The 24,517-nt window shown below is 40.5% G+C and overlaps 1 protein-coding gene across 2 annotated transcripts in view; it reads left to right on the top strand.

Moving 5' to 3' along the window:
* uggt2 (UDP-glucose glycoprotein glucosyltransferase 2) overlaps window positions 1-24,493 on the top strand; it is a 28,103-nt gene extending 3,610 nt beyond the window's left edge. The window contains exons 7-41 of one of the 2 annotated variants that reach the window (XM_079563211.1): window positions 1,040-1,136; window positions 1,212-1,284; window positions 1,393-1,493; window positions 1,744-1,843; window positions 2,316-2,376; window positions 2,670-2,761; window positions 2,857-3,007; window positions 3,394-3,513; window positions 4,526-4,611; window positions 4,739-4,874; window positions 5,138-5,269; window positions 6,152-6,316; window positions 6,387-6,510; window positions 6,591-6,689; window positions 7,353-7,447; window positions 7,618-7,824; window positions 9,839-9,970; window positions 10,115-10,245; window positions 10,398-10,493; window positions 11,057-11,159; window positions 11,560-11,639; window positions 12,706-12,895; window positions 13,146-13,304; window positions 13,388-13,473; window positions 15,469-15,553; window positions 15,636-15,718; window positions 16,038-16,061; window positions 19,910-20,014; window positions 20,109-20,193; window positions 20,485-20,667; window positions 20,747-20,907; window positions 22,767-22,881; window positions 22,958-23,074; window positions 23,593-23,752; window positions 23,863-24,492. In XM_079563211.1, the coding sequence (XP_079419337.1) occupies window positions 1,040-1,136; window positions 1,212-1,284; window positions 1,393-1,493; window positions 1,744-1,843; window positions 2,316-2,376; window positions 2,670-2,761; window positions 2,857-3,007; window positions 3,394-3,513; window positions 4,526-4,611; window positions 4,739-4,874; window positions 5,138-5,269; window positions 6,152-6,316; window positions 6,387-6,510; window positions 6,591-6,689; window positions 7,353-7,447; window positions 7,618-7,824; window positions 9,839-9,970; window positions 10,115-10,245; window positions 10,398-10,493; window positions 11,057-11,159; window positions 11,560-11,639; window positions 12,706-12,895; window positions 13,146-13,304; window positions 13,388-13,473; window positions 15,469-15,553; window positions 15,636-15,718; window positions 16,038-16,061; window positions 19,910-20,014; window positions 20,109-20,193; window positions 20,485-20,667; window positions 20,747-20,907; window positions 22,767-22,881; window positions 22,958-23,074; window positions 23,593-23,752; window positions 23,863-23,885 (3,957 nt within the window). In that variant the 3' untranslated portion in view covers window positions 23,886-24,492. Of the gene's footprint in view, window positions 1-1,039; window positions 1,137-1,211; window positions 1,285-1,392; window positions 1,494-1,743; window positions 1,844-2,315; window positions 2,377-2,669; window positions 2,762-2,856; window positions 3,008-3,393; window positions 3,514-4,525; window positions 4,612-4,738; window positions 4,875-5,137; window positions 5,270-6,151; window positions 6,317-6,386; window positions 6,511-6,590; window positions 6,690-7,352; window positions 7,448-7,617; window positions 7,825-9,838; window positions 9,971-10,114; window positions 10,246-10,397; window positions 10,494-11,056; window positions 11,160-11,559; window positions 11,640-12,705; window positions 12,896-13,145; window positions 13,305-13,387; window positions 13,474-15,468; window positions 15,554-15,635; window positions 15,719-16,037; window positions 16,062-19,909; window positions 20,015-20,108; window positions 20,194-20,484; window positions 20,668-20,746; window positions 20,908-22,766; window positions 22,882-22,957; window positions 23,075-23,592; window positions 23,753-23,862 lie in introns of both variants that reach the window. The other variant, XM_079563212.1, reaches the window with a different exon arrangement.
* Window positions 24,494-24,517: the final 24 nt, after the last annotated feature.

Raw genomic sequence — 24,517 nt, 5'->3', positions numbered from 1 at the left:
GAGAGTGGGAGTGGGAGTGAAAGACGGGGGCATTTCTTTGAATCTCGGTGAACAAAAGTGTCAAGGTTAAATGTCAGTAAATCTGTTGCAGTTGTGTGGCGCGGCCCTTGTGCTTTTGATGTTGCCGGCAAACAGTTTCGTTAAGCTTGTAAAGGAAAAGTGAAGAAAAAAAAGAACTCCAAAACGACAAACAAGATAATATGTACTCAAGTGTGTGCTGAGCTATTATCATTGGTGGTTAAAGTACTTAATGTCAATACTTGCATAAAGAACAGTACTACTGATTAAATTGTATACTGTAGTTTCCGGACTATAAGTCGCACTTTTATTCATAGTTTGGCTGGGGGTGTGACTTATACTCAGGTGCGACTTATATATCATAATATATAAATTCACAAGTTTTCTATTTTCAAACTGACAGCCGCTTGAGGAAGCTCTAGGCTCGTGTACCAGTGTCTGCTACTCCTGTACGGTTGGACAGTACAAATGACAAATAAAGCACTTACTTACATACTTACTATACCACTGAAGATTTAAAAAACGGTAATCTAGCAGCAGAAAGAAAGTTTGGAGTGAAAGAGAAACTTGTGAGGGACTGGCGAAAGCGGAGGTTGCTCTTACTGTATTGAAGAAAACCAAAGAAGCTAATCGCAGGCTAAAAGCTAGATGACCACAGCTAGAGGAACGAGTTTGCAAATGGGTGCTTGAACAATGTGATGCCGGGAGAGGCTTGTCAACAGTGCAGTTACGCCTCCAAGCCCAGGTAGTTGCCAAGGCTGGTGCAACTTATACTCCAGAGCGACTTATGTATGTTTTTTTCTTCTTCATTATGCATTTTTTGGCAAGAGCAACTTGTACTCAGGAGCGACTAACAGTCCGGAAAATACAGTACCTATGTTAAAGCACTGAAGTATTTGTTTTGAAAATTTGAATACTGAAGTAGAAAGGGCATATCAGTTTAAGTAAATGCTGTGAAAAATAATTATAGCATATAAGAATCAATCAGACTAAGAAACGCTTTTTTTTGTGACTGTTACAGAATCCAAAGCCTAAGACGATGCTCCTCTCTGGGTATGCCGTAGAGCTGGCTATCAAAAGCACTGAATACAAAGCTGTTGATGACACTGCAGTCAAAGGTGACTTGCTGAACTTCGTCAAACTGACAATTTAAATTCATACGCAATTACACTGAACAAATCAATGCTTTGTAGACTCAATGTCACCTGCGGCCGGAGAGGAGGATGAACATGACGAAGTCCAAGGTTTTCTGTTTGGGACGTTAAAGTAAGATATTCAGAGTGATGACGCAGTCACAAATGTTAGATATTTTGCTCACCCCAAGGGGTGCTGCATTATTCAAGAAGGGTCATTTTGTTTGTTGTCATTTTCTAGAAAAACTCATCCAGAATTGAGGGGAGAGCTTGTTGAACTACGCAAACATCTGCTTGAGAGTCTGAATGACCTGGCCCCGCTCAAAGTGTGGGAACTTCAAGGTAGGATTTCATCTCAAAAAATGTAATTTCCAAACTCAAACATTTCAGTTTTCTGGTTAACTTGCATGCAAAAAATTAAACGCAATTTTTTTTAACTGATTCCCAATACTGCCTCAGCCTCTTACTTGGGTGGTACATGGAGTGGCCAATCATCTTCCTTCCTTTTTAAAATGTCCCTTAAACCTGTTTACAATATATAAATATGTATTTTTACCTCTCTATAACCATGTCCCTTCGTGATCCATTTTAGATCTAAGTTTCCAGGCTGCTGCCAGGATCCTCTCTGCCCCTAAGTTTGACACTCTCAAGATAATGCAAGACCTGAGTCAGAACTTTCCAAGTAAAGCGAGGTAGGAGCCTGGAGATTTGCCTTTTTTTGCCGCTATAACAAACCCATTTATTATTTAAAAGCTAATGTTTATTTTTCCACATTATACAGTATATAACCTCCGGATACGGCTTTATTTAAATGCAGCAGAAGTTTTCTTTCATAGACTTGGGGATAGACTTTTTACATTTTCGTGAATATGATTAATCCATCCAAAGGCACTTATGGGCTTGCACAATGAGCACACTTTTCTTTGCGCAGACGTCATCCATCTTTTTGATGTTTGCTTTTTTTCTCCCCCACCGCACGGGCAGCTTGTAAAAATGCCAAAAAAAAAAAAAAGTGCTGAGTAAGAATCAGGTGTTTACAGGGGAATTGACTGCGACCATCTTGAGGAGCTGCAGTTTTTGGAGATTAAACCGGGCATTTTACTAGCGACTGGGGATGCGCTAAAAGCTGAGCGTAACTGTATCCGTGTTTTACTGTTTCCACAGATCACTGACAAGGGTGGCAGTAAAGCAGGAAATGAGAAAAGAAATTGAGGAGAACCAAAAGGTCTGATATCATAAGAACCAATCTCGCATGGAGGTCCACTATTGTTTTATTATGGCCTTAGCACAATATTAGCAAGCGAATCCATTATCTGAACGATATTTCTCAACCACACAGCAGTATTTTTTTATTGTTAATTTCCCCTGCATCTCCGGACTGTCTTTAAGCTTTCTCACTGCGGAGTCCTGCTGTGCTCCCTGTGATCATCTTTCTCATTGAAGTAGTGGCCATTAAACAAAGAATCGCACATTTAGACCTTTAAAAAATCAACTGGCTCCTTCTGCTTGTTGTTTTAGTACCTCAGCGAGACCATTGGTGTTCACCCAGGAGACGGAGAGCTCTTTATCAATGGGCTTCATATTGATCTGGACATTCACAACCCATTCAGGTAGGGGGGGTTGATAGTAAAGTAGCAGTGGGCTATCTGTGCCATTACTCTCCTATAGTAACGAGATTGTCTATATGATCTTTTTTTTTTTACAGCATTTTGGATACACTCAGAGGAGAGGCCAAAGTTTTGGAGGGGCTTCATAATCTAGGCATCAAAGGGGACCATCAGCCCAAACTGCTCAGATTACCTGTGAGCCACGTGGACGATAGTTATGCCCTAGACATCAGAGATCCAGCTATAATGGTAAGTCATGCCCTTATTCTTGGTGAGAAAATTAGATCAGGGAAAAAGGTTACAGCGGTAGCCTGAAGGATCGCAGAAAGTTGAATTATTAAAAAGAAAGTTGGCCAAAAAAAGCTTTCTTCTAATGTTATATTTGAGGCAATGATATATTAATAAAACATATTTAAAAACGAACCTATGTGCAGCTGAAATGTCTCTTTGGAGCATTTGTTTATATTGCAAGAAATAAGTCCAACATGCCTGAGGAAAAGCATTTACTTGACATTACAGTGAACTGAACTCAGTTGCCTTACTTGGCTGTACTTGTGTGCAACATTATGCATAACAATGGCACAAGTGGCTCATAAAGGGTATCTTTCATCTGTTTTTTTTGTTTTGTTTTTCAGTGGATAAATGACATTGAGAATGACCCCATGTACCGCAGCTGGCCTTCGGGAGTGCAAGAACTGCTCAGAGCCACGTTTCCTGGAGTTATACGGCAAATTAGACGCAATTTCTTTAACTTGGTAAGAGGCAGTTCAACAACAAAAATCTGCAAATCTTATTTTGTTCTATCATACCATAACAATGTCAACAGATCAGATGCTGTGATCACATATATTTACCGTTTCATGAAAAATGATTTACTCCTTGAGATGGTTTGACTGGAACACATGGAACATTCAAATTAATTAAAATTCAGAAATTCATTATCAATTCGTAATGGGCTAATTCATTTGTAGAGCACAATTTGTATCCAAGTAATTCAAAGTGCTTTACAGAACAGGAATGTATTTAAAAGTTTGCAACATAAAATTACAGGAAGAAGAAGTTTATGGAATTACTTTCAGTTGGCTGCTAAATGCTAAATGCACTGAGCGCCTACTAAAATGATTGTACTTTTTTTGGTAGTTCTTTTGTTGTGTTTTTGTTGATTTTTGTTGCGTTTTGGTCATTTATTTCTTGCTCTTTCGTGGCTTTCTTTTTTTTTGCTGTTTTGAGTTGCCTTGTGTACGAAATGCGCGGTATAAATAAACTTGCCTTTTGTTTTCATCACTCTTTAGTGGTGTTTTTGCCGCTTATTTGGTTGTGTTATTGTTCTTTTTCCAGCAGTGTTTTTGTTGCTCTTTTGCCGTGTTTTTGTCACATTTTGAAAGTGTTTATGTGACTTTTTCATTACTTTTTCCATCCTTGTTTTCATCTCATTTTTGTCGCTATTTTGATGCTTTTTTCAGTACGCTTTTAGACTTGGGTAAAGCCAAACTGGAAAAAAATGTGTCAGTTCATGTGGGGGTTAAGACGTCAAAAGGCCGTATCCTGATCTGATTTTTTATTATTATTATTATTATTATTATTATTATTACAAACAATGAATGATCATGCTGATCCTCCAATGCTGTATTGTTTTATTTTTTTTATTCTGTACTAGAAGTCAGTGCAAAATCAATATCATGTAAAATAAGGACACTAGTAGCACCCTATCCTTTCTGAAAATGGTGAGTCTAGTTTTTTGGTTGAAGCTTTTATCTCTTTTGTCAGGTCTTATTCCTTGATCCGGTGCAGGAGGAAAGCGTGGAGCTAATGAAACTGGCAGAGCTTTTTTACAAGCACAAGATCCCCCTGAGGTTAGTGCTGGTAATTCCTCCACCTTTAACACCTGTCTGTGCGTCTCACCCACGGTATTTATAATCTTCCCTCCGTCGTAACTCTCTTATCACCTGCAAATTGAATACTTGTTTTTGCCTTGTGTAGGATTGGATTTGTGTTTGTTGTCAACACCAAAGATGAGATTGATGGCTTCTCTGACGCAGGGGTGGGATTTTACAGGCTACTAAATTACATCGCAGATGAATATGATTTATCCCAGGCTCTACAGTCCATAGTCTCTGTAAGTACATAAATCTGTTGTTTTAGCACGCACTATGTTGAAAAATAAAGCAACACACACTTCCCCTTCCCATACCCCTATGCTTCAGAGGCTTTTTTTTGTTATGACTCATCTTATGCTGCGGATTGAGACATTATTAGGCCAGAAGAGTCAGCAGGATTTTACATCTCGTCCCTTTCAGACCTTTCAAGTTAGAAGTTATTGACGGTGGCAGTGAATTGGAAGGTAGCGATAGACAAATTTGTTCTGGCTCCTTCTTACAGCTGTACACCAACGTAGACGCAGGGGAGACGCTGTCTGTGGATACAATCTCTGCTTACCTCAAGAGAAAATTCCCCAAAGCCAATGCTGAGAGGATACTTGGCGAAGATTCGGAATACGATGAAAGGAGAAAGGTAAGAAATGCCATGTATCTCTTTCAAGCAAACGAATAATGTAGCTGAAACATATTACTACGAATGAGTGAGACTCTATCAGCTGCTAGTGTAGGATGCAAGTTTCAATATTGAACATGTTTTCCTCAAAGTCGATGTGTTGAAAGCTGGAAAAGTTGAGACATCCGGGTGACTGTGACCCTCTATGTGGTCCATAGAAGAACATGATGCACATGTAGTCTGGTTTCGATGTGGATGAGCTATTGTAGCCACATCTGTTCCAATGTGATATATTTTACCCACAATACATAATTTCAGTTTTGTGAATTGGGCTCAATAGATGGCAGACAAGTGGACATAAGTAACTTGTTTACCTTAATAAATCCTTTCCGTAGTCCCTCTGGGGGTAAGTGTTAATGGGATGATTTTTTCATCTCCCTCTGGTGTCTCCCTCTGGTGTCTCTGGTGTCGGAGGCGCAATACACACTAATGGAATCACGAAGAAAAAGCTAACAGGCTAACGGGCAAAGCTAGCTGTGGGCTAGCGCCACTTAAACAGTATTTACAGCCAAGTTTAAGCGAAAAAAGTGACATCATTGTGTAATTGGATGTACAATATCCCTCTCTCCCTGTCAGTGTAGTACTTACTCTAACGGAAAATGTAAACAAAACGCAACATTATGACACCTGCAGTGGCACTTATGGCCTCTAGGGGCAAGAGTTACTTAGTTCTGCTTTAATCTACCAATTATGGGAATGGGATCATGTCAAGGAATATGAACTCCAGTGCTCTTACATCAATAATAGTCATTGCAGTAGGTCAGGCACTGCGGTGTTTTTTTCTTTTTTTTCTAGGTTATCAATGTCAAATTTTAACTGTGTCATTTTCATCTTGGGTTTTAGGATGGAGCACTCTTTTATAAGAAAAGTGGCCTCGGTGCTCTCCCTCTTGCTTTATTTAACGGAGTCCCGCTCGGCCTAGACGAGATGGACCCAGACGAACTTGAGACGATTCTCCTGCAGCGCATCATGGACACCACCAATGCTTTCCAGAGGGCCGTCTTTATGGTACACAAAACATTTCAGCTTTGCAAGGTGCATCAGACTGAGACTCTCAATCCTTTTTCTGTGTTTCAAGGGTCAGTTGTCGGAAGGCGGCGATGTGGTGGACTATCTGATGGAGCAGGCCAACGTAGTCCCCAGGATGAACTCCATTATTTTAAGCAGTGACCGGAAGTACCTCGATTTCACCGCCAATCCAAGTAACACTCTCTGAACCCGGGCGCTATTGATTTAATCTCTGCCAACCTCACGACACTGGTGAATGTCTCTTTTTCCGCAGTGGTACATGACTGGGAGGACACTGCAATGTTTTCTTATCTGGACTCGAGAGACAAGACGGCTGTGGTGGCTAAAAGAATGAAGTACTTTTCAACTAGTGGTAAGTCGTGCAGGCGTGTTAATCATTTGTATTGTGTGTAATTTCACCACAGATTTCTGGTCATCAACAAAGCGTATGAATGTATTAATTAAAACAAATGATATATGGGTTTGTGATTGCACTTGCTTGTATAGTATGTCAGCTGGCCACTGTCGAGGGTGTTTAGTGGTCAGAACTACCATAAAATATTTCATTTGTTGTCTGTAAAAATGTGAATACTTACTACTGATAATTACTTCTCCATATATTACATTTTACAGATAACCCTCTAGGTAGTGCATTGCTTTATGTGTTCAATAAAACGTTCCTTTCATACCCAAGCCCCAAACCAATATGCAGCAAAACAAAAATTCAATCTACTCTTGACTACTGGCACCAAAAGTGTGAAATTTGACCTTTGTTAAGGCAGGCAGGTTGTGCCTCCAGCAAGGTAATTGCTGGGTTTGCTGCCTGGCTTTTGGCCAACAGTCTAAATGGTCATCAGAACCAGATTTCCCCGCTGAGACTCTGAGTCCAGCCAACTGTGCCTGCGCCTGAGTGTCACTTTCTAATTGCGGCCTGACAGTTTATGTTATAATACACCGTTCTAACACATTTAATAACTATATATCATGGATTCTGTTTCAGCTATTTCAGCACAATTATTTCGGTCTTTCATTTCAGATTCAAATGAGGTGAATGCTGTTACTCTGTGGGTCGTCGGCGATTTTGACAAGGTTTCAGGAAGAAAGCTGTTAATCAATGCTTTGAAACATGTGGTGAGTATGAATCATGTATAATTCACCCAACTTTAATAAACTTTTTTCTGTGCATCAAAGGAAACCTTTATCTTGGATCCGACAATTACACCAAAGTCAATGAATGTAGAAGCCAACATATCTGTCAGTTGGGCTGATTTATTTGTGTTTTGATGGTTTTGTGAAAGCAGAAAGCCAGTCATGGAGCACGTGTTGGCGTGATCGACAACCCTAAAGGAAAACTTACAGAAGAGAACACTGTGCTCTATCGGGCAATCTGGGCTGCACTCCTCACCCAGAAGAAGAAGGTTGCAGTAGAATTTGTGCTAAAACTTCTGAAAGAGGAGAGCAGCCAGCTCTTACAGAAAGGCAACAAGATGAAAGAGCTTTTACTAAAGGTAAGCAGCATGAAGAACACGTTTCAAAAGCTTTTTGTTGGCTTTTATTTAGTATTAGTTTCATTTGTGTACTAATGAAGCAAGTAAGGTAGTGTGTACATGTAACTTAATTGTAGATGCTCTAAAACCACAAAAGGTAGACGTTTAAAAAAAAAAAAAAATCATTATTTAGCTAGAATGATTTCACTGAGATTTCAGATTGTCCCGACCCCTGGCAAACTCCATTGTAGATGCCTTTAGTGGTAAAAGGGAGACAGAAAAAGTGAGAATCCTGGCCCAGGATCGAATCCAGGACATTTTTGCTGTTAAGCAAGATCTACCCATGTTCATTTACAGTAGATTTTTTAATTTTCTTTTTGAGGAGATCAGAATAAATCAAATGCTTCAACAAATGATGAACCCAAAGAGACAAGTCTGTTGGCAAACTTAAAATCACAGAGATTGTGCATCTTTGCAAGTAACAAGCTATGCTCAAACAAACAAAAGTAATAGGTTTGTGTTGCAACAGTTGGCTTCACTCAGTCGAAGTGTGTAGCTAGTAAAGATGATGGATGAGCCTATCATTTAGCTCTCTCCTGAACACCAGTTCACAGAATACATTGTGAGCACACATGGATATCCCAGCGAGCGACCCCACTGCCTGTCAGTTCCACTCGGATCGTCACACGAGCCAACTCAAAGTCTGGCTCTTCTTGCTGAGTCCTGCGCTCTAAGCCGCCCGTGCGTGCCTGGCGTCTGGGAGCCGCTGAATAGCCCAGGTACCGCTCGCTGTTTGACGCGCCGCATGTGTTTAGCCAAGCATGACCATCTCTGCTTCCGTAAGCACGCCACAACCTACAGCGCTGTGAGGAGCATCCGCCCACCAGCGCGGGGAGCGGAGAGTGTGTCTAAGGCGCTAATCAACAAATCAACTGCTGACAGGAGGGCTAGTGTCGCTCCCATCTCTCCCACCTGGATAACTTATACGGCGCGGGTTACATCAGGGAACAACCATAACAAACTGCCCTTCAATTACCGCCCTTAAACAATGGAGGGGCTGGAAATAGAAAGGGGAAGACAGGTAGGAGCTGGCTGTGGGCGCGGAGAACCACAGTCAGGGGATATGAGTTTATTATTGGCTGGCAGACAGACTTGCTGACTGGAGTGTGCTGACATTATTGGTATTTCACCTGTTCTCCTGAGAAGGGAAATGTTCCAGAAAGTAATAACCCAACCCCCGAACCTCCCCCCCCTCTCCCGCACCTAATTTGTTACAGACAAAAATGGACGCGGTTTAATTAAGAGTTTCCTATATTAATTAGGAATTGATTTTTATTATCACGTGTGCATTTCTGACAGGTTGTTTTGCTGGCTGAAATATTTTATGTTTGAGAAATGCAATGGATTTGCAAAGGGGCTGAGTCAATATGAATATGATTATAAATACATACACAGCACTTCCCATTGATCATACAGGCTACAGCAAATGCATAATGAGGCCCAGTGTACGGCAGATAACAAATGTGAGTAACCCTGGTCTTATTAGTCTCATTACATTTGTATCTTTACATATAAGTACTTCAAATTTTCAAATATAGTTATCAAAGGTAAATTTTGCAGATTGTTACAGACTGCACAGGTTCTCAGCCTTTTATTTGCCACTCCCATTATGATAACCGTTTTCCCCTCAAACTCCATAGAAATGATTTTGAAATGACATTTACTGTTTAATTTCGGCTGTTGTATGTCAATGCTGGATTTTAATTGTTTGAATATTTTAAGATCACTCCTTTTCTTCTGTATGATTTGGAGAATCTGGTCACCACTTTGTGCTTATGGAGATAGGTGCAATAATTCAAGGGATTTATAAAAGGAAGTCATGCCACCAAGAAGGACAAGAAGATATAAAATACAAAAATGACAGTCTAAAAAAGCATTCAGATAAAGTTACAAATTCAAGGCTAGTTAGCATGAGTGACAATAATGCCTTTAATGCTATGGTATTTATTTGAATTTTTGCTTTTATTCTTTTCAGGGGATGGATGACGATGCCTTTGAGAAAAAGTTCAACACAATGGAAGTGGATTTCATTGAGAGCCAGCAGCTCTTCTGTCACGAAGTGTTGAAGCTCGGTCCCGGAGTGCGGGCAGTCATCAGTAACGGCAGAGTGAGTTTGCTAAACACTGTTCCTTTCTTTGTTATCCAAGTTTAATCCACGCAGATACCTGAATAGCTCAGTTATTCAGTTTTGCTTGAGGACAAACCCTGGTTAAGCGTAAATTACAGCGCTGACTCATCTTCATTGTTGCAGATTCTCAGCCCGTTTAATGAACAGGAAGAGTTCACTGTAGATGATTTCTTCTTGTTGGAAAAGATTTCTCTGAGCGGTTCTGCAGAAAAAGTGAAAACCAAGGTGCAAGAGATGGGGGTCAAGTCAAAGCAGTATGTTTGAATTTCGTTTTAATCAAAATAATCAAATATTTCTTTTAGGCAGTTTTCTGGAAAACATTTCTTTCCAGTATTTTGTTTATTGTAATTTGGTAAAAATTCCAATGTGTTCATAACATAATCTCGATACACCTCTCCTCGTACAGGGCCACTGACTTAGTCATGAAAGTGGATGCCCTCCTAAATGCGGCCCCTAAAGGAGAGGTCAGAAGGGATGTGCACTTCCTGAAGGACAAACACAGGTGAGGCTTTCTGTATTGACCTACAGACTCCCCTTCTGCTGTATTTTCCGGACTATAAGTCACACTTTTTTTCACAGTTTGGCTGGGGTTACGACTTATACTCAGCAGCGACTTATACATCAAAATATATAATTTCACGTTTGTTATTTTCACACCGACAGCCGCTAGAGACTCTAGGGTTGTGTACCAGTATCTGTTACCCATGTACATTTGTACATGTGACAAATAAAGCACTTACTTACTGTACCACTGAAAATAAAAAATAAAAAACGGTAAAGTTTGGAGTGAGCGAGAAACTTGTGAGGGACTGGCGAAAAGCAGAGGTTAATCATACTGCAATGAAGAAAAAAACAAAAAAGCTAATCACGGGCAAAAGCTCAATGGCCACAGCTAGAATGAGTTCGCAAATGGATGCTTGAACAACGTGCTACCGGGAGAGGCTCGTCAATGGTACAGTTACGCCTCCATGCCCTAATAGTTGCCAAGGCTGGTGTGACTTATACTCCAGAGCGACTTATAGTATGGAAAATATGGTAATAATGTTATATTGTCTCCATCTTTAGTGTTCTCCACCTGTCTCCACGTGAAAATGAGGTCTTCTATGATGTCGTGGCTATTGTTGACCCCCTCACTAGAGCGGCACAGAAGATGTCGTCTTTGCTTAATGTAAGTCATAGTGAGATTTCTGTAATTCTGCATTTCTACCTTTTATACAGTACTTGCACTAATAATGATCACATTTCATAGTTTTGAAAGCCAGTTATTTTAGGTAGCCAATTAGAGTGATTTGAGTGATGTGTAAAATATATTTATTTGGATGTCTCACTTGTCAGAGACAGGTGAACTTGTAAGTGTGAGGATGACTCATCATGTCCATAAAATATTTTTGGGGAGGAAACCTTTTATCTGTGTGCGTCACTAATTCTCCAAAAACCATCACAGTGCACATTTTCCAACAGAGGGCGTAAAGTAATGGCACTGGTCTATTTAGCAGTTAACCTTTTGTCAGTTTGTTCCCGTAATGGTGACCTCTTAAGCTGCCTTATTGACCTCCTTATTTTCGCAGGTGCTCAGCCAAGTGGTCAACATGAGGCTGCAGGTGTTCATGAATTGCAAATCCAAGTTATCTGAAATGCCCCTCAAGAGGTAAGCGCTAACTCGGTCGGTAATTAAATTTTCGTCTTTGGTGTGTTTGTTCTGACCACTGCAGACTTCACAAGCCCTGCCTCGTGGCTTCCCTTTGTAAGATTACACTGCACAGATGCGATCTGCTTAATAACAGCATCTTATTGCTCTGGGCCTCCCCGTGCTTCTACTGGCAAATTGCTTACAGTGTTCGCAGATGTGGCACAACCCAAAACCGCAGCTCTGCAAAAAATGCTTTGAAGAGGGATTGAACCGCTCATACTGTTACAAAACACAAGTCAAATTATATTATTGTCGTATTTCTTAGGGCTGTTTGAGTGTGAGGAGTCCTACATGCATTTGTAGCGGACATAGCCATTCTACAGTAGATCCTCTCTGCTTCATGTGAACGGTTCTCCCCAGGGATACACCACGCCTTCATTGTTGTGTTGCGCATCAGTAGATTCACTCAAGCTCCTTACGCAGTGGTCAGACAGCAGAAGAAACTGGCATGCTGGTTACTTTATGTCCACCGGCTTCACAGGAGTGGAGTGGGCCTTCTCAGCAGTCAAATTAATTAGATCACGCTCAAGCCCAATCTCACCACCGATTTGTCTTATATTCTTTTACCCAGGAGTCCTCATTTAAGTTATTTTAAGAGAAGAACAATTTAGCACAAAATCTCCCTATGAATTATAAATATTACCGTTATGGGCTAATAAACATCAGAATAAGATTAATTAGAATGGGTAATGTTTATTTTCAGTCGCACTTTCTACACCCATTCAAACTCCTCAGTCAGTTTTGGGGGACTTCTTGAAGGCGAGCATTTGCATAACAATTAGAAGACGATATGTATAATTCCTGGACAACTGAGAGCCTACACAAGCATAGGGGCGAGTGAACATAAAAGTTCTGTTTTCACTGCTGAAAAATGTACACTAATAATGTAGAGGCTTCACTTGTAGACACCGCTTTGTCCTGAAGACTGTTGCACAACTTGTCGTCATTTTCGTTCCTTGAAGTTGTTCATGAATAACAAAACATGTTCTTGTTTCTCACTGTCGTCTGTATGTTGCTTTCCTAGCTTTTATCGTTTCGTTTTGGACCCCGACGTGAAGTTCTTGGCCAACGATACGGTTTCCGCAGGACCAGCGGCGCGTTTTGCGGACCTCCCCGAAAGTCCCCTCCTCACCCTCAACATGATCACCCCCGAGAGCTGGATGGTGCAGGCCGTCAACAGCCCACACGACCTGGACAACATTCACCTGCAGGAGGTTCACTGCTGTTTTATAAATTTGCTGTTCCTTTAATGCTATTACTTTCTTCTGTTTGTCTGTGTTGGTAGTTGCTTGATTGGTTGGGGGGGGGGGGGGGTTTACAAATAATGATTGAAAGAAAAATTGTTGGTAATATGGGCGTTTTTCCCCTGGTTCCCTGGCACTTATTTTTTACACTTCTTTCATTGCCTCGACTTTTGCACAATCCCATTTATTTATGGTTAGTGAAACCTGTTTGTCACTGCAGGTGAGTGGAGTTGTCTCTGCAGAATACGAATTGGAGCACCTTTTACTGGAAGGCCACTGCTTTGACCTTTCAACCGGGCAGCCTCCCCGCGGACTGCAGTTCACTTTGGGCATGAGCCAGAACCCACTAATGTATGACACCATTGTCATGGCAAACCTGGTCAGTGGCTTAACAATTCTGAATGCATACGAGGAGGACTGCAGGTTTTAAGTACTGACATCGTGTTGTTTCAAACTCAACAGGGGTATTTCCAACTGAAAGCCAATCCTGGCGCGTGGATCCTGCGGTTACGTAAAGGGAGATCAGAAGACATCTATCAGATTTTGGCGTAGGTGTTTTTACTGTATCTTTAAACCCTTGACTTTCACACTGCTTTGAAGCATATCACTTTTGATTGCCCAATATTCTGATTACTGGATTGATCCATAGCTCTGCATCAAGGTTGTTTTCAGGTACATTTTTTCCCTTTTAAAGTAGAGCCTATGAAACCCATCACTATGGAAACACAGAGCTGCTGACACTGTAGCGGCTCAAGGTTTTGATGAGTGCAGGGAGTTGTGCTCTGCGCAGAGGGGAGAGAGACAGGTAGGAGGAAAGGGCTGCTATTAAAGAGAAGACAGAGCGGGGAGATGATTCAGCTGGTCACCTGCCATGCCATCCACCTCAAAGCGCACAATATCAGCAGCAGAGTGTTTCAGAGTTGGACCGCGTAGGAGTCAAAGGCTGCATTTACTCAACACAATGCGTTGGTGTTTTGTAATTTCCCCGGACAAACCGTAACAGTGCTGTGCCTTGGTGGGCTTCGGACTTTCTCATGTACTTCTGTAAGTTTTGTGGTTCAACTTGACTTTCTTAAGATCTGATTCCTGATTCAGTGAAGTAGCCTGAATAAGAACAAAACCTCCCTCAGTTAAGTCGCAATCAGACCCAATCTAAAACCTGTTCTTTTATCTCATTAAGTACGAGAGGAAATGTTCTCTGTAACCACTGACGTTGTCTTTGCCATGCCATCCTCACACTAGATTTAGGACACATATAGCCTTTGGTTCCTCTGAAATCATATCAGACAGGCCAAGATTTATTCCCCCAATCCTCCAGGTGAAGCTAAGAGGTGATGTCATTTTTCACCTTGGCAGTGTCATTATTCTTGTGGTTAGCGGCGCTCTGCTCTGGTTAGGTGGCCCATCGCAGCCTTGTGGGAGTGTCCGCGCTCGCTTGTCCCTCCAGCCTGCTTCCGCCTCGTGCACTGCACCTTCCCTAGTGCCACTGCTACTCTGTGCCCTGACAGCGATGAATGAGATGGCCAGTTCTTTCGCTCCTCCAAGCAGGAATACAGATTGATCTCCAGTGCTCTCTAACATGGACCATAAAAGCTCAGTTTCAGCCAGTGACAGAAGAGGGCCATCGCGCAAGCAGCACTTAGGCAAAAGAGGAAAACGCACTTATTCCTAATATGGATCAGGAGAGGACATTCATCAAAGTGATACGGTTAGGCTTTTCAGTTCAGTGCTTTAGTTCCATTGGTATCAGAGACTCTTGCTCTGCACTGTTTTGACCCTGAATAATCCGACCTGACAAAGCAGAATGTATACTGTCCGAATCAATTGTCACCTATACAGTGATAGGCCAGTGCACAGCTTTTTTGTTTTATGTGTCAGAACATGTCTCTTTTGAGCAGAATTGTGTTCCACAGTGTTAGATAGGGGGTTATTTTTATTTTTAAAAGGATCTTTGGTCTTTCAGTGAAAGGGGATTAAGAGTGGGGAGATTGTCAGAGCCAGGACTCGATCCCATGACACTGAGGAGAGAACAGTGTTCTGCCATATGTGCAGCAATGGCAGAAACCTTAACCATAAGACGATTTGTACATTTGCCTTATGCACATTTTTACTGATAAGAAAGCAATAAGATAGAACTTAATTGATCTTACAGTGAAATTTTAGCTTGTACAACACAGTAAGGTGCAGATGGTGAAAAAATGTTACATTTAAACAGCCATGAAGCATAAAGATATACAAGGAATGTTATGTTTGAGAAGAACAAAAATATCAATGTAACAATTGTAATGCAAAGAAACAGATTATATAAATATTTACAATTGTGGTGAGAGCTGATGATAAAAGTGGCACTGTCTCAGGTTTTGCTCAAAATGTCTTTGCTTATATAAAGTTTAATCCACCTTTCAGTAACTATACTGATATGGTCTGATATCGATGGGAATGAAGGACCTGCAATTGTCCCTACCGTTTGTACCGTATAAATATGGCTTACAAATCTCAAAACCTGTGAGTAATGATCTTTTTTTTCTCTCCACTTTTTCCAGGCACGATGGCACTGATTCTCCTGCAGATGCTGGCGATGTGATTGTTGTACTTAATAGCTTCCACAGCAAGATTATCAAAGTCCGAGTAAGTATGACTATTTTCTTTTGAAATATACTGTATATATATGTTTTCCTTCATAATCAAACAACTTCTCATCTAATCTCAGGTGCAGAAAAAAGCTGATAAAATCAATGAAGATCTTTTGAGTGAATCAACTGAAAGCGGAGGCATTTGGGACTCCATTGCAAGGTAGTTAATCTATTCTAACGTGTAGCAGCTCATCTTAAAGTGTTCCCCGGGCTCACCCATTACCTCAGTCAGGGGCTTAGCTGGTGGGCCATGTCCTGTATTTCATCTATTCATTGGGGTTTCAGGAGATCTTATTCATCCCCAGGATCCCTGCTGCGATATTATGCTGTAAGATCTAATATTGCAAAAAATATGTGCTTCTGTAGGTATGTGCGTGGTTGTTAAATGTCTGTCTCCGCCTGTCTCTGTGTGTGCGTGTTCCTGACACCTCCTAACTGTGTGATCCTGTCTCCTCACTTTTAATGCCTGCTTTTTCAAGTGTTTGGAGCACTTTAGAGAAAAGGTAGGCTGTGCCGCTGGAACGCATCTAACACTTCTGTGTGCGAGTCATTAGCATGCAGTGTTTATTGGCTCAGGTTTTTGTAATGTAATGGCATATGCCCTGGTTGTGTTGTGCGCACTGTTTTACACATACTGGCAGCTCTGAGGCTTCTTCATGGCCAGCTGGGCATGTACCGTAAGCAGAGGCTGGTAGTATTCAGTTACATTTACTGAAGTACAGGTTTTTCCTCACAGTGCCTTTTTACTTCTACTTGAGTATCATTATTATTTCCCACTGTGAATAAGTCTAAAGCTGGGGCGTCCAAACTTTTTTAACTGTGGGCCACATACAGAAAATATACAAACAACTGGGCCTCACTCAGTAGAGGTCAGATATATAACTTCACCTCTATTGTATTAAACTTAGCAAATTCAATAAAATGTTAGCTATGCTTTTTAATTGATTATGCTTAAAGTAAAAAATAAAACAGCCTTCATCACAGCTTTCCATTAATGGATTTTCATTTATTTTATATAAATATTCAATAACGCAAAAAAATATATATATATATATATTAGATTTTTAGAACTTGCAGAGGGCCATTTAAAAGTGGGCCATGGGCCACAGTTGGCCCGTGGGCCATTGTTTGGACACCCTGATCCAAAGCATGAATGTGTCTGTGTGTCATCCCCTAGCACATTATTCTCTAGTTTGGCTTTACCCAAATCTAAAAGCTTCTTGACTGCAGAGCTAAAGGCCTCATTTGAAGGCTAAGACCTACGAAACTGATCGTAACATTTTTGTTGCGTCGCCGCCGCGTTTTTGTCACATTTTTGCTTGTTTTCGTACATTTTTTTTGCATGTTTTTGTTACTGTTTCATCTCTTTTTTTTGTCACCTTTTTGTTGTTCTTCAGTCACTTTTTTGTGGCATTATTGTTGCTTTTCAGGCACATTTTTGTCGCTCTTTTGTTGCTTCTTTGACACCTTTTTGTCACTTATTTGTTACTTTCTTGACAATTTTTTGTTGCGTTTCTGTCACATTTTTGTTGTTCCTTTGTCGCTTTTTTGTCACTTTTTTGTCGCCCTTTTATCGGTTAATTTTGACGCTTTTTTTCAAGAAGCTTTTAGATTTGGGTAAAGCCAAAAAAGAAAATGTGCTCAGTTCAGGTGGGGGTTAAATGGTTAAGTCATTATTTCTTGTATGTATGTTATGGTGTAGTTTCTCATTTATTGTCTGTAGAATTAGACACAAAATTATAAGTCAGATTTTTTTTTTTGTGACTCTCACAACAATACTTTCTTCTTTGAACTGAACCATTATTGTGCTAAGCTCCTCTATGTTGCTTGGTGGCTCTTATCGAAGTTAAACAAGACTTCACTGTACAAACTGAGTGGAGCCGAGACAAGACATATCAATGAAAAAAACATAAACAAAACACTCCCCGTTGTTATAAATCAGACTTTATTTAAACTTCATGGTCGAGTTTTCTTTGCTTTTTCTTTCTCTTCGACGCAATGGAGTTAAATATTTATAATTGCAACAGAAACTATTATTGTGGGAAATTTGGAAGTTTGGTGGGCCCTCAGTATCTGGCCAGAGGGGATTTTAGCATAACTGTCTTATACTATCACACTCAAGATAAAGTTTCCCCGCAGTAGACGCAGAAGTGTTTTACATAGAAATTGGTTTTTCCTCCGTATTTTTGGAGAGCAGAAGTTTTTGAAGCTCAATTATTCTTTCTAACTAAGGTGTTATGTTTACAGACTCCTCGGTGTACTTTTCACCCCACATGTTCAGACTTCAACTCTAACCAAAGTCAAACAATTTTTCAAACATGACAAGTTTCCTTTTCGCCGTGAAAGGAAAGATATCTCAATACACCCGAGTTCATTGGTAACCGCTGAACGCTGGCAGTGATTCATTTTAAAGGGCAAGCCTGCAGACATGTATTGATCTAACACCTCCAAAGATTTGGTGAGGTGAAACTAGGCATCAGTAAGCACATATAGTCTCCAGCGGCTTCTTTGAAAAGTTTGGATCCTTAAATAGCATACAGCGTTTAAATTTATTGGATTGGAGGGGGGGAAAAAATGAATTACGACCAAAGTGTGACCAAAAGATTGACAATAGAATATTTGAATCTGAAGGAAAACAATTAGAAAAGTGAATATTGCATTTTGTGATATTTTTCAAAATATTCCATTAAATTTAAGTTTTGAGAAGTAAAGTTGAATTTTTTCAGAGATATGTTGATCAAGAACTGGTACTGACCAGTCCATTTCAGACACATTTCCAAACCCCTATGAGTTACACTTAAAGTCCATCTCTAGTGTTTGAATGAACAAATACAATGCATATGGTTGAGATTTGCTGCAGACAATGCTAAATTACCTCTCAAGTCTTTTTTTCTCTGAAATACACCAAACGACTTAAAGCAGTACTAAGGAACTCAAGGCCATAAGCGCCACTGCAGGTGTCGTAGCATGTTGCGTTTTTTACTCATTAATTGTTCGTGAGAGTAAATACTACGCTGACAGAAAAGACAAAGGGAGAGAGAGATATTGTACATCCAATTACACAATGGATATCATTTTTTTCTTGGCTATAAATACTGTTTAAGTGGCGCTAGCCCGCAGTTAGCTTTGCCCGTTAGCCTGTTAGCTTCTTCTTTGTGATTTCATTAGTGTGTATTGGTGACTCCTATCCGGTGGCAGCGAAGTTGCAATTGTGGTTTTCTGGCCAGAGACACTAGGAGGAGATGAAAGACCCCCCAATCATCCCATTAACACTTGTATTGCCTCCAGAGGGACTACGAAAATCATTTAAAGGGGCTAGGTGCAAGTTCGTCATTTTATACTCACTCCTGCCACCTCAGGTCTTATGTGTAACTGCAACTTCTATATTAAGCTCGTGCATGACAGCACTTCGGACCCGAATTAACACCTTTTTGAGTGACAGTGCAGGATTTTAGAGGAAGTTGTGGTGAACAGGTCTGAGCTCTTTCTACACATTAGGACATTGTGGAACATATAGGGGGAGGAAAATACTTAATTTTAACATGTTTAAACTCTGTATAGTTCTTTTAAGTTAAACAAGTTACTTAGTACTGCTTTAACCGATTACACTAAACCTGTGAAAAAATGTAGCATAGGCCCGGTAGACTAAAGGAGTTGCACATTGTCTGCTGTTGACCCAGTTAAGTGATCAGCATGTATGCCACATAGACTTGCTTGCTTTCAATTTAAAGTCAACTAGCTTTGTAGTACTGCAAAACCACAGTAGCATAATGAATTCTCAAGGATTTATTTACTCCCCTTGTACCCTTGGTCTGCTTTCCTGTCCCTCATTTGTGTTTTGTTAAAGCCTCTGTGTTGGACACCGGTTTGACTGCAGACACTAGTGTCCCCAGCACTGAGACTGATTTTTGTACACATTATGTGCTTTGCATTGAGAGCTACATCTTTCTAACAGTGCTTTGATCGGGTTTACAGTGTGTTTAATATGGTGACCAATGTCAAGTTCAGTATGGGTCGATCTGATATCACCAAGAAATATTTGACATTGGCCCTGGGCTCTTAATTACTTGGTGTTATCAGATCCACCTTTAGTATGAATGTCTGCTCAATCAATTGTTTACTGCTGAGTTGTGATATAAATTAACCTCAGTTGCTTGCAAGTATATTGACTTGATTTTGTGCTTAATCATTTAGTATTTTTTGTTAATATATTTTGAAGTTGAATAATTTGAAGTTGTACGACACTGTTTTAGTACAACTTTATGCATGGCTTGTTTATAAAGTAGACTTCTTTTTTACAAAGCTGCCCAAGTCAAAATAGCTAACTTTTGTATTATGGGCTCCTCCATAGCCTCACTGGCGCCGGCTCTAAGAAGGACGACGCAGACAAGAAGAAAGAAGATGTTCTGAACATCTTCTCGGTTGCCTCTGGGCATTTGTATGAACGGTTTCTGAGGTGGGGCACACTGTTTTTTTTTCTTTTCATTCAAAATTCTGCTGTTTAGTTCCTCACCTTCACTCGTCCTGACCCGGTCTCGCCTCGTTTTTAGAATAATGATGCTGTCTGTCCTTCGGCACACCCAGACACCTGTCAAGTTTTGGTTTCTCAAGAATTATCTCTCACCGTATTTTAAGGTAAAGGCTGCACTTCTCAAATCAATACAAACCTTTGGACCTTGTGTGTTTTAGCTTTGACATTTCCCCCCCCAAATTATGTCACTGACTGTAAAGACAAAGGGTAGTTCACAAGTTTTTAGGCTGTGTTAGCAAAAAAAAGTGTCTATCGAATCTCAGTCAGATGGAAGACCTCAGTGACTTTGTGATACAGCAGCCCTACAGCAGCCCTTTTGTACTCGACACTTTTATTACAAATGTATCTTGAAAACTATTGTATCTTTTTAAATGAACCTCTGTGGTGTTTTTTAGGAGACCATCCATCATATGGCCCAGTCGTATGGTTTTCAGTATGAATTAGTGCAGTACAAATGGCCCCGCTGGCTCCACCAACAGACTGAGAAGCAGCGCATTATCTGGGGCTACAAAATCCTCTTTTTAGACGTTCTGTTTCCGTTAGCTGTGGACAAGATCATTTTCGTGGATGCTGACCAGGTAAGAAAGTGTGCAGTGGGACATGGATAACGCTGCATAAATATTTGACGGAAAAATATGTTTTTTCGGATAAATCTAGATCGTGCGAGCTGATCTAAAGCAGTTGAGAGATTTAGACTTGGAGGGTGCACCCTACGGCTACACACCTTTTTGTGATAGTCGCAAAGAGATGGACGGTTATCGCTTTTGGAGATCTGGATACTGGGCATCACATCTGGGCCACAGGAAATATCACATCAGGTACTGTATTTGACTATATAATTTATTTAAATGTGGATCTATAAATGAATATCTTGTCTAAACATCAGTAGTGTAGACAACGTGATACGCTTAGATGTATGCCGTATATAACCACTAGAAAGAATGCAGGATTACCGTTTGCCCGTATCACTTATGTTATTTAGAGACCAGCTCAAACTTCACAACACTTATTTCCTTCGCTAAACACAAGAGAAGAGACCAGCATCGCGCCCTGTTCTCTCTCGCTATCACCTGATGCCGAAACGCTGCACCTCGGCAGAGGCGCAGGTTAAACAGGAGTTTTCTCTCCCCTCACTCTATCTGCACATGGACAGAGCAGAGCTGGTAATGTTGGTCAGTGTTTTCTGTCTGCACAGTGCACCAGGCTGAGACTCATAGAGCCCGATATTTTGCCTGGCACAACAGCACAGACCGGTGTGACATCTTACAAACAAACGCGGGGGAATGGCTTAGAAAGAAGGGGTTGACTGAGGCGTCACTGCAACAAGCACTTGTGCAGTGCTTGCAAATTAACATCGCACATGGCCTCATGTACTTCATTCAGCATTTTCAAGCTCTCTAAGTACATACTACAAACTTTATTCCACTGTGAGTTAAACATTGGCCGTGTCCGAGAGAAAGAGAACACACCACTGGCTCTGGTGTTGAAGAGCGCTGTGCGGGGCAATCTCCACGTTGTAGAAACGTGATCCAAACACTAGCTTGTGCGCCTCCCATACTCACTGCCCCCGGTTACACAGATAATATTGGTCTGCAGGAGGAAAAAGCTCAGGGAGGGACCACTGTTTTACATCACATTGCCCATTGCCCGTTGTCTGTCCAGCCCATGTCCAGCCCCAGTTAAATCCACTTACTGCGTTTAGTCTGGAGCTGAAGATTTCACATTACGCTGCACGTCACCACGAAGGTCTAGTTTACAGCCTGCGTTTAGAAACACTAGATCAGGCCCCTAGACTGAATGGTAATTGAATGATAAAGCTAATGCATTATTATTTTTATAATCCACCATAGATATAACAACTTTATACATCATCATTGTATTATTATAATTTTAATTATTATTAAAGGTAATTTCAACTTTAATACACCCATCATATCTTGTCCCCAACCAATCCATGAACATTATTGAGTAAATATTCAGTATTGAGCAAATCCTTTTCAGTACTTTGGGTATTAAAAATAAAGGTTTTACTAGACAGGACAATTCAGTGTAAAAGGGGGTGGTGAAAAGCAGATTATTGGTGCTGGGGCTCAAACCTCAATGTTGAGGATAGAACGGTGTTCCGCCATATGTGCAGCTGCCTTACACACTAGACCATCGTTGTTTTGGGGAATTTGATGCATGTTTTTTATTGTGCCAGTACACATGCCAAAAAGACACCACACAGCGAGAGCATCATGTTTGTGAAAAATACATCTTTCACTTTGGGTACATTCTGGCCTAGATTTTGTATCTCTTGCCAAGAAATTATTCATTACCTGTTGAGGACACATGACAGCATGTTCCTTTTTTTTTAACACGGAAAATTAACTGTTCCACATACATAAGTGATTTTGAAACCGGCCTTATAAGCTAAGGTTTAGCTTTTTCTGCTTCAAAAGATGTAAAAACAGGATGTGTTTGATTGTCTTTGTTATGATCTGTATTGAGCATGAACTGTGGTTTCTCATATAAAGTATTTTTGCATATCCTTACTTATTAGAATGTGATGGTAAGTACAACAGCTGTGGGGTTTCATTGTTGTTGAAGACATACATTTTTAGCCCATAATAGACTTTCCTGTTCAGGTTTTCTAAAGGCTTTGATTATCTCACACTGGTTTCCCCTTTATTACCAGTGCACTTTATGTGGTGGATTTGAAGAAGTTTCGTAAGATTGCCGCTGGGGACAGATTACGTGGCCAGTATCAAGCATTAAGTCAAGACCCAAATAGTCTGTCCAACCTTGATCAGGTAACTCTACTAAATGTGTTATATCAATTGTGTCTGGAGAAAAGTTAACATGTATTTGTGTTATGTGCATTTTTAGGATCTTCCAAACAACATGATCCATCAGGTGGCAATCAAGTCTCTGCCACAGGAGTGGCTGTGGTGTGAGACGTGGTGTGATGACACATCCAAAGCAACAGCTAAAACTATCGACTTGGTAAGTATCAAAAAGGCTATGTACTTACAGATACCAACTGTCTGTTTACTGCAGGACATAATGTGTACTTTCTCTTTTTTATGTAACATTTAACATTTATTCTTGAATGAACATAAAGCTTCATGATGCAGTATATGGATCTGTTAATAGCCCTGACTTGTATTGTATTCCTTGTTAGTAGCTATAGACAAAAGGAAGTGCTATACATTTTCACCCACGAACATCCATGAGACACTTGACATTTAGGAGGCTACTGTGGAGCAATCCTGCAGTCTCCTAAACTAATTTAGAGAATTACTGGACGGGCTCCAGTCGACTGGAATAGGAAGCATTGTCTCATTGTGGTTTAGGACAGCACTTTGTAATTCAGACACAAGGCGTGCTCTAATGTCCTTTTAACAGAATTGAAAATCACATTATGTCCAAATGCACAGCACAGACAGTGCTAGGGATTAGACTGGTTGGTGCAAAGTGGCACTGATTGCTTGACTGATACTTCTCGTCTGTTTTTCTCACAGTGCAATAACCCAAAGACGAAGGAGCCAAAGCTCACAGCGGCAGCGAGAATTGTGCCTGAGTGGGTTGAATATGACAACGAAATCAAGCAGTTACTAAAACAAGTGCAAGGAAAACAAGAGACGATATCTGAAAAACACAGCTCATCCTCACAACCAAAAGGTCTGTTTTGTGTCAATGCAAATGCTGTTTCTTCATCAGAAACTCCAAAATGAATGTCCCGCCCTGTACTCATGCTTTTTCGTTTTTTCTTTCATCTTCTTGTGCTGCAGATATCCTGCGAGATGAACTTTAGTATCTGTCATACCGCTGAAAAGGAAACAGCTGCATCATTTGCACACAGGGCACCTGCGAATCTTGAAAACATTTCCAAACAACATAGCTATGAAGTATTAGCTCCTCATCTGGGAGGATAAGAGATATTCAGGTAAACAGAGTACAAGTTTGTCTTGAAAAAGGAGCCATAGTGACACCCAATACAATAACTGCAGTAAAACAGAAGTGATTTACCAAGTCCTGCACTGTAACTAACCACATCACCATCTAAACCACAGTGTACATTATGCAAAAATAAAAGCTGGAGTGAGGTTAAACACACTGCTACATGATAAACACAATTTTGAATTTATTTCTTAACTTATTAAAATGTTTACATATATAAGTATTAATGTGTTGTTAAACCAGTATTTACTCAGGAATAAGATGGCGCTGCTGCTCAGTTTGTTTTCTTAAACAGGATTGTTACGGGGCAACAGGACTGGTCTCAGGGCACGTATCCTTCACTGTGCTGTGTCAAATCCCAGTGTTTGTACCAAAGTCTGCGGGGAAGAATAAATCTTTTGTACAAAACATTACAAATGTTTGTAATTGTGTGGTCCGTGGGGTGAACACACAAAGTGACCAACACTTTTGTAATGATCCTTTTTT

Source organism: Gobius niger (assembly GCF_951799975.1).
Source record: "Gobius niger genome assembly, chromosome: 9".
Lineage (NCBI taxonomy): Eukaryota > Metazoa > Chordata > Actinopteri > Gobiiformes > Gobiidae > Gobius > Gobius niger.
Note: the sequence above shows the minus strand (reverse complement) of the source record. Positions and strands in the feature narration are given on the sequence as shown.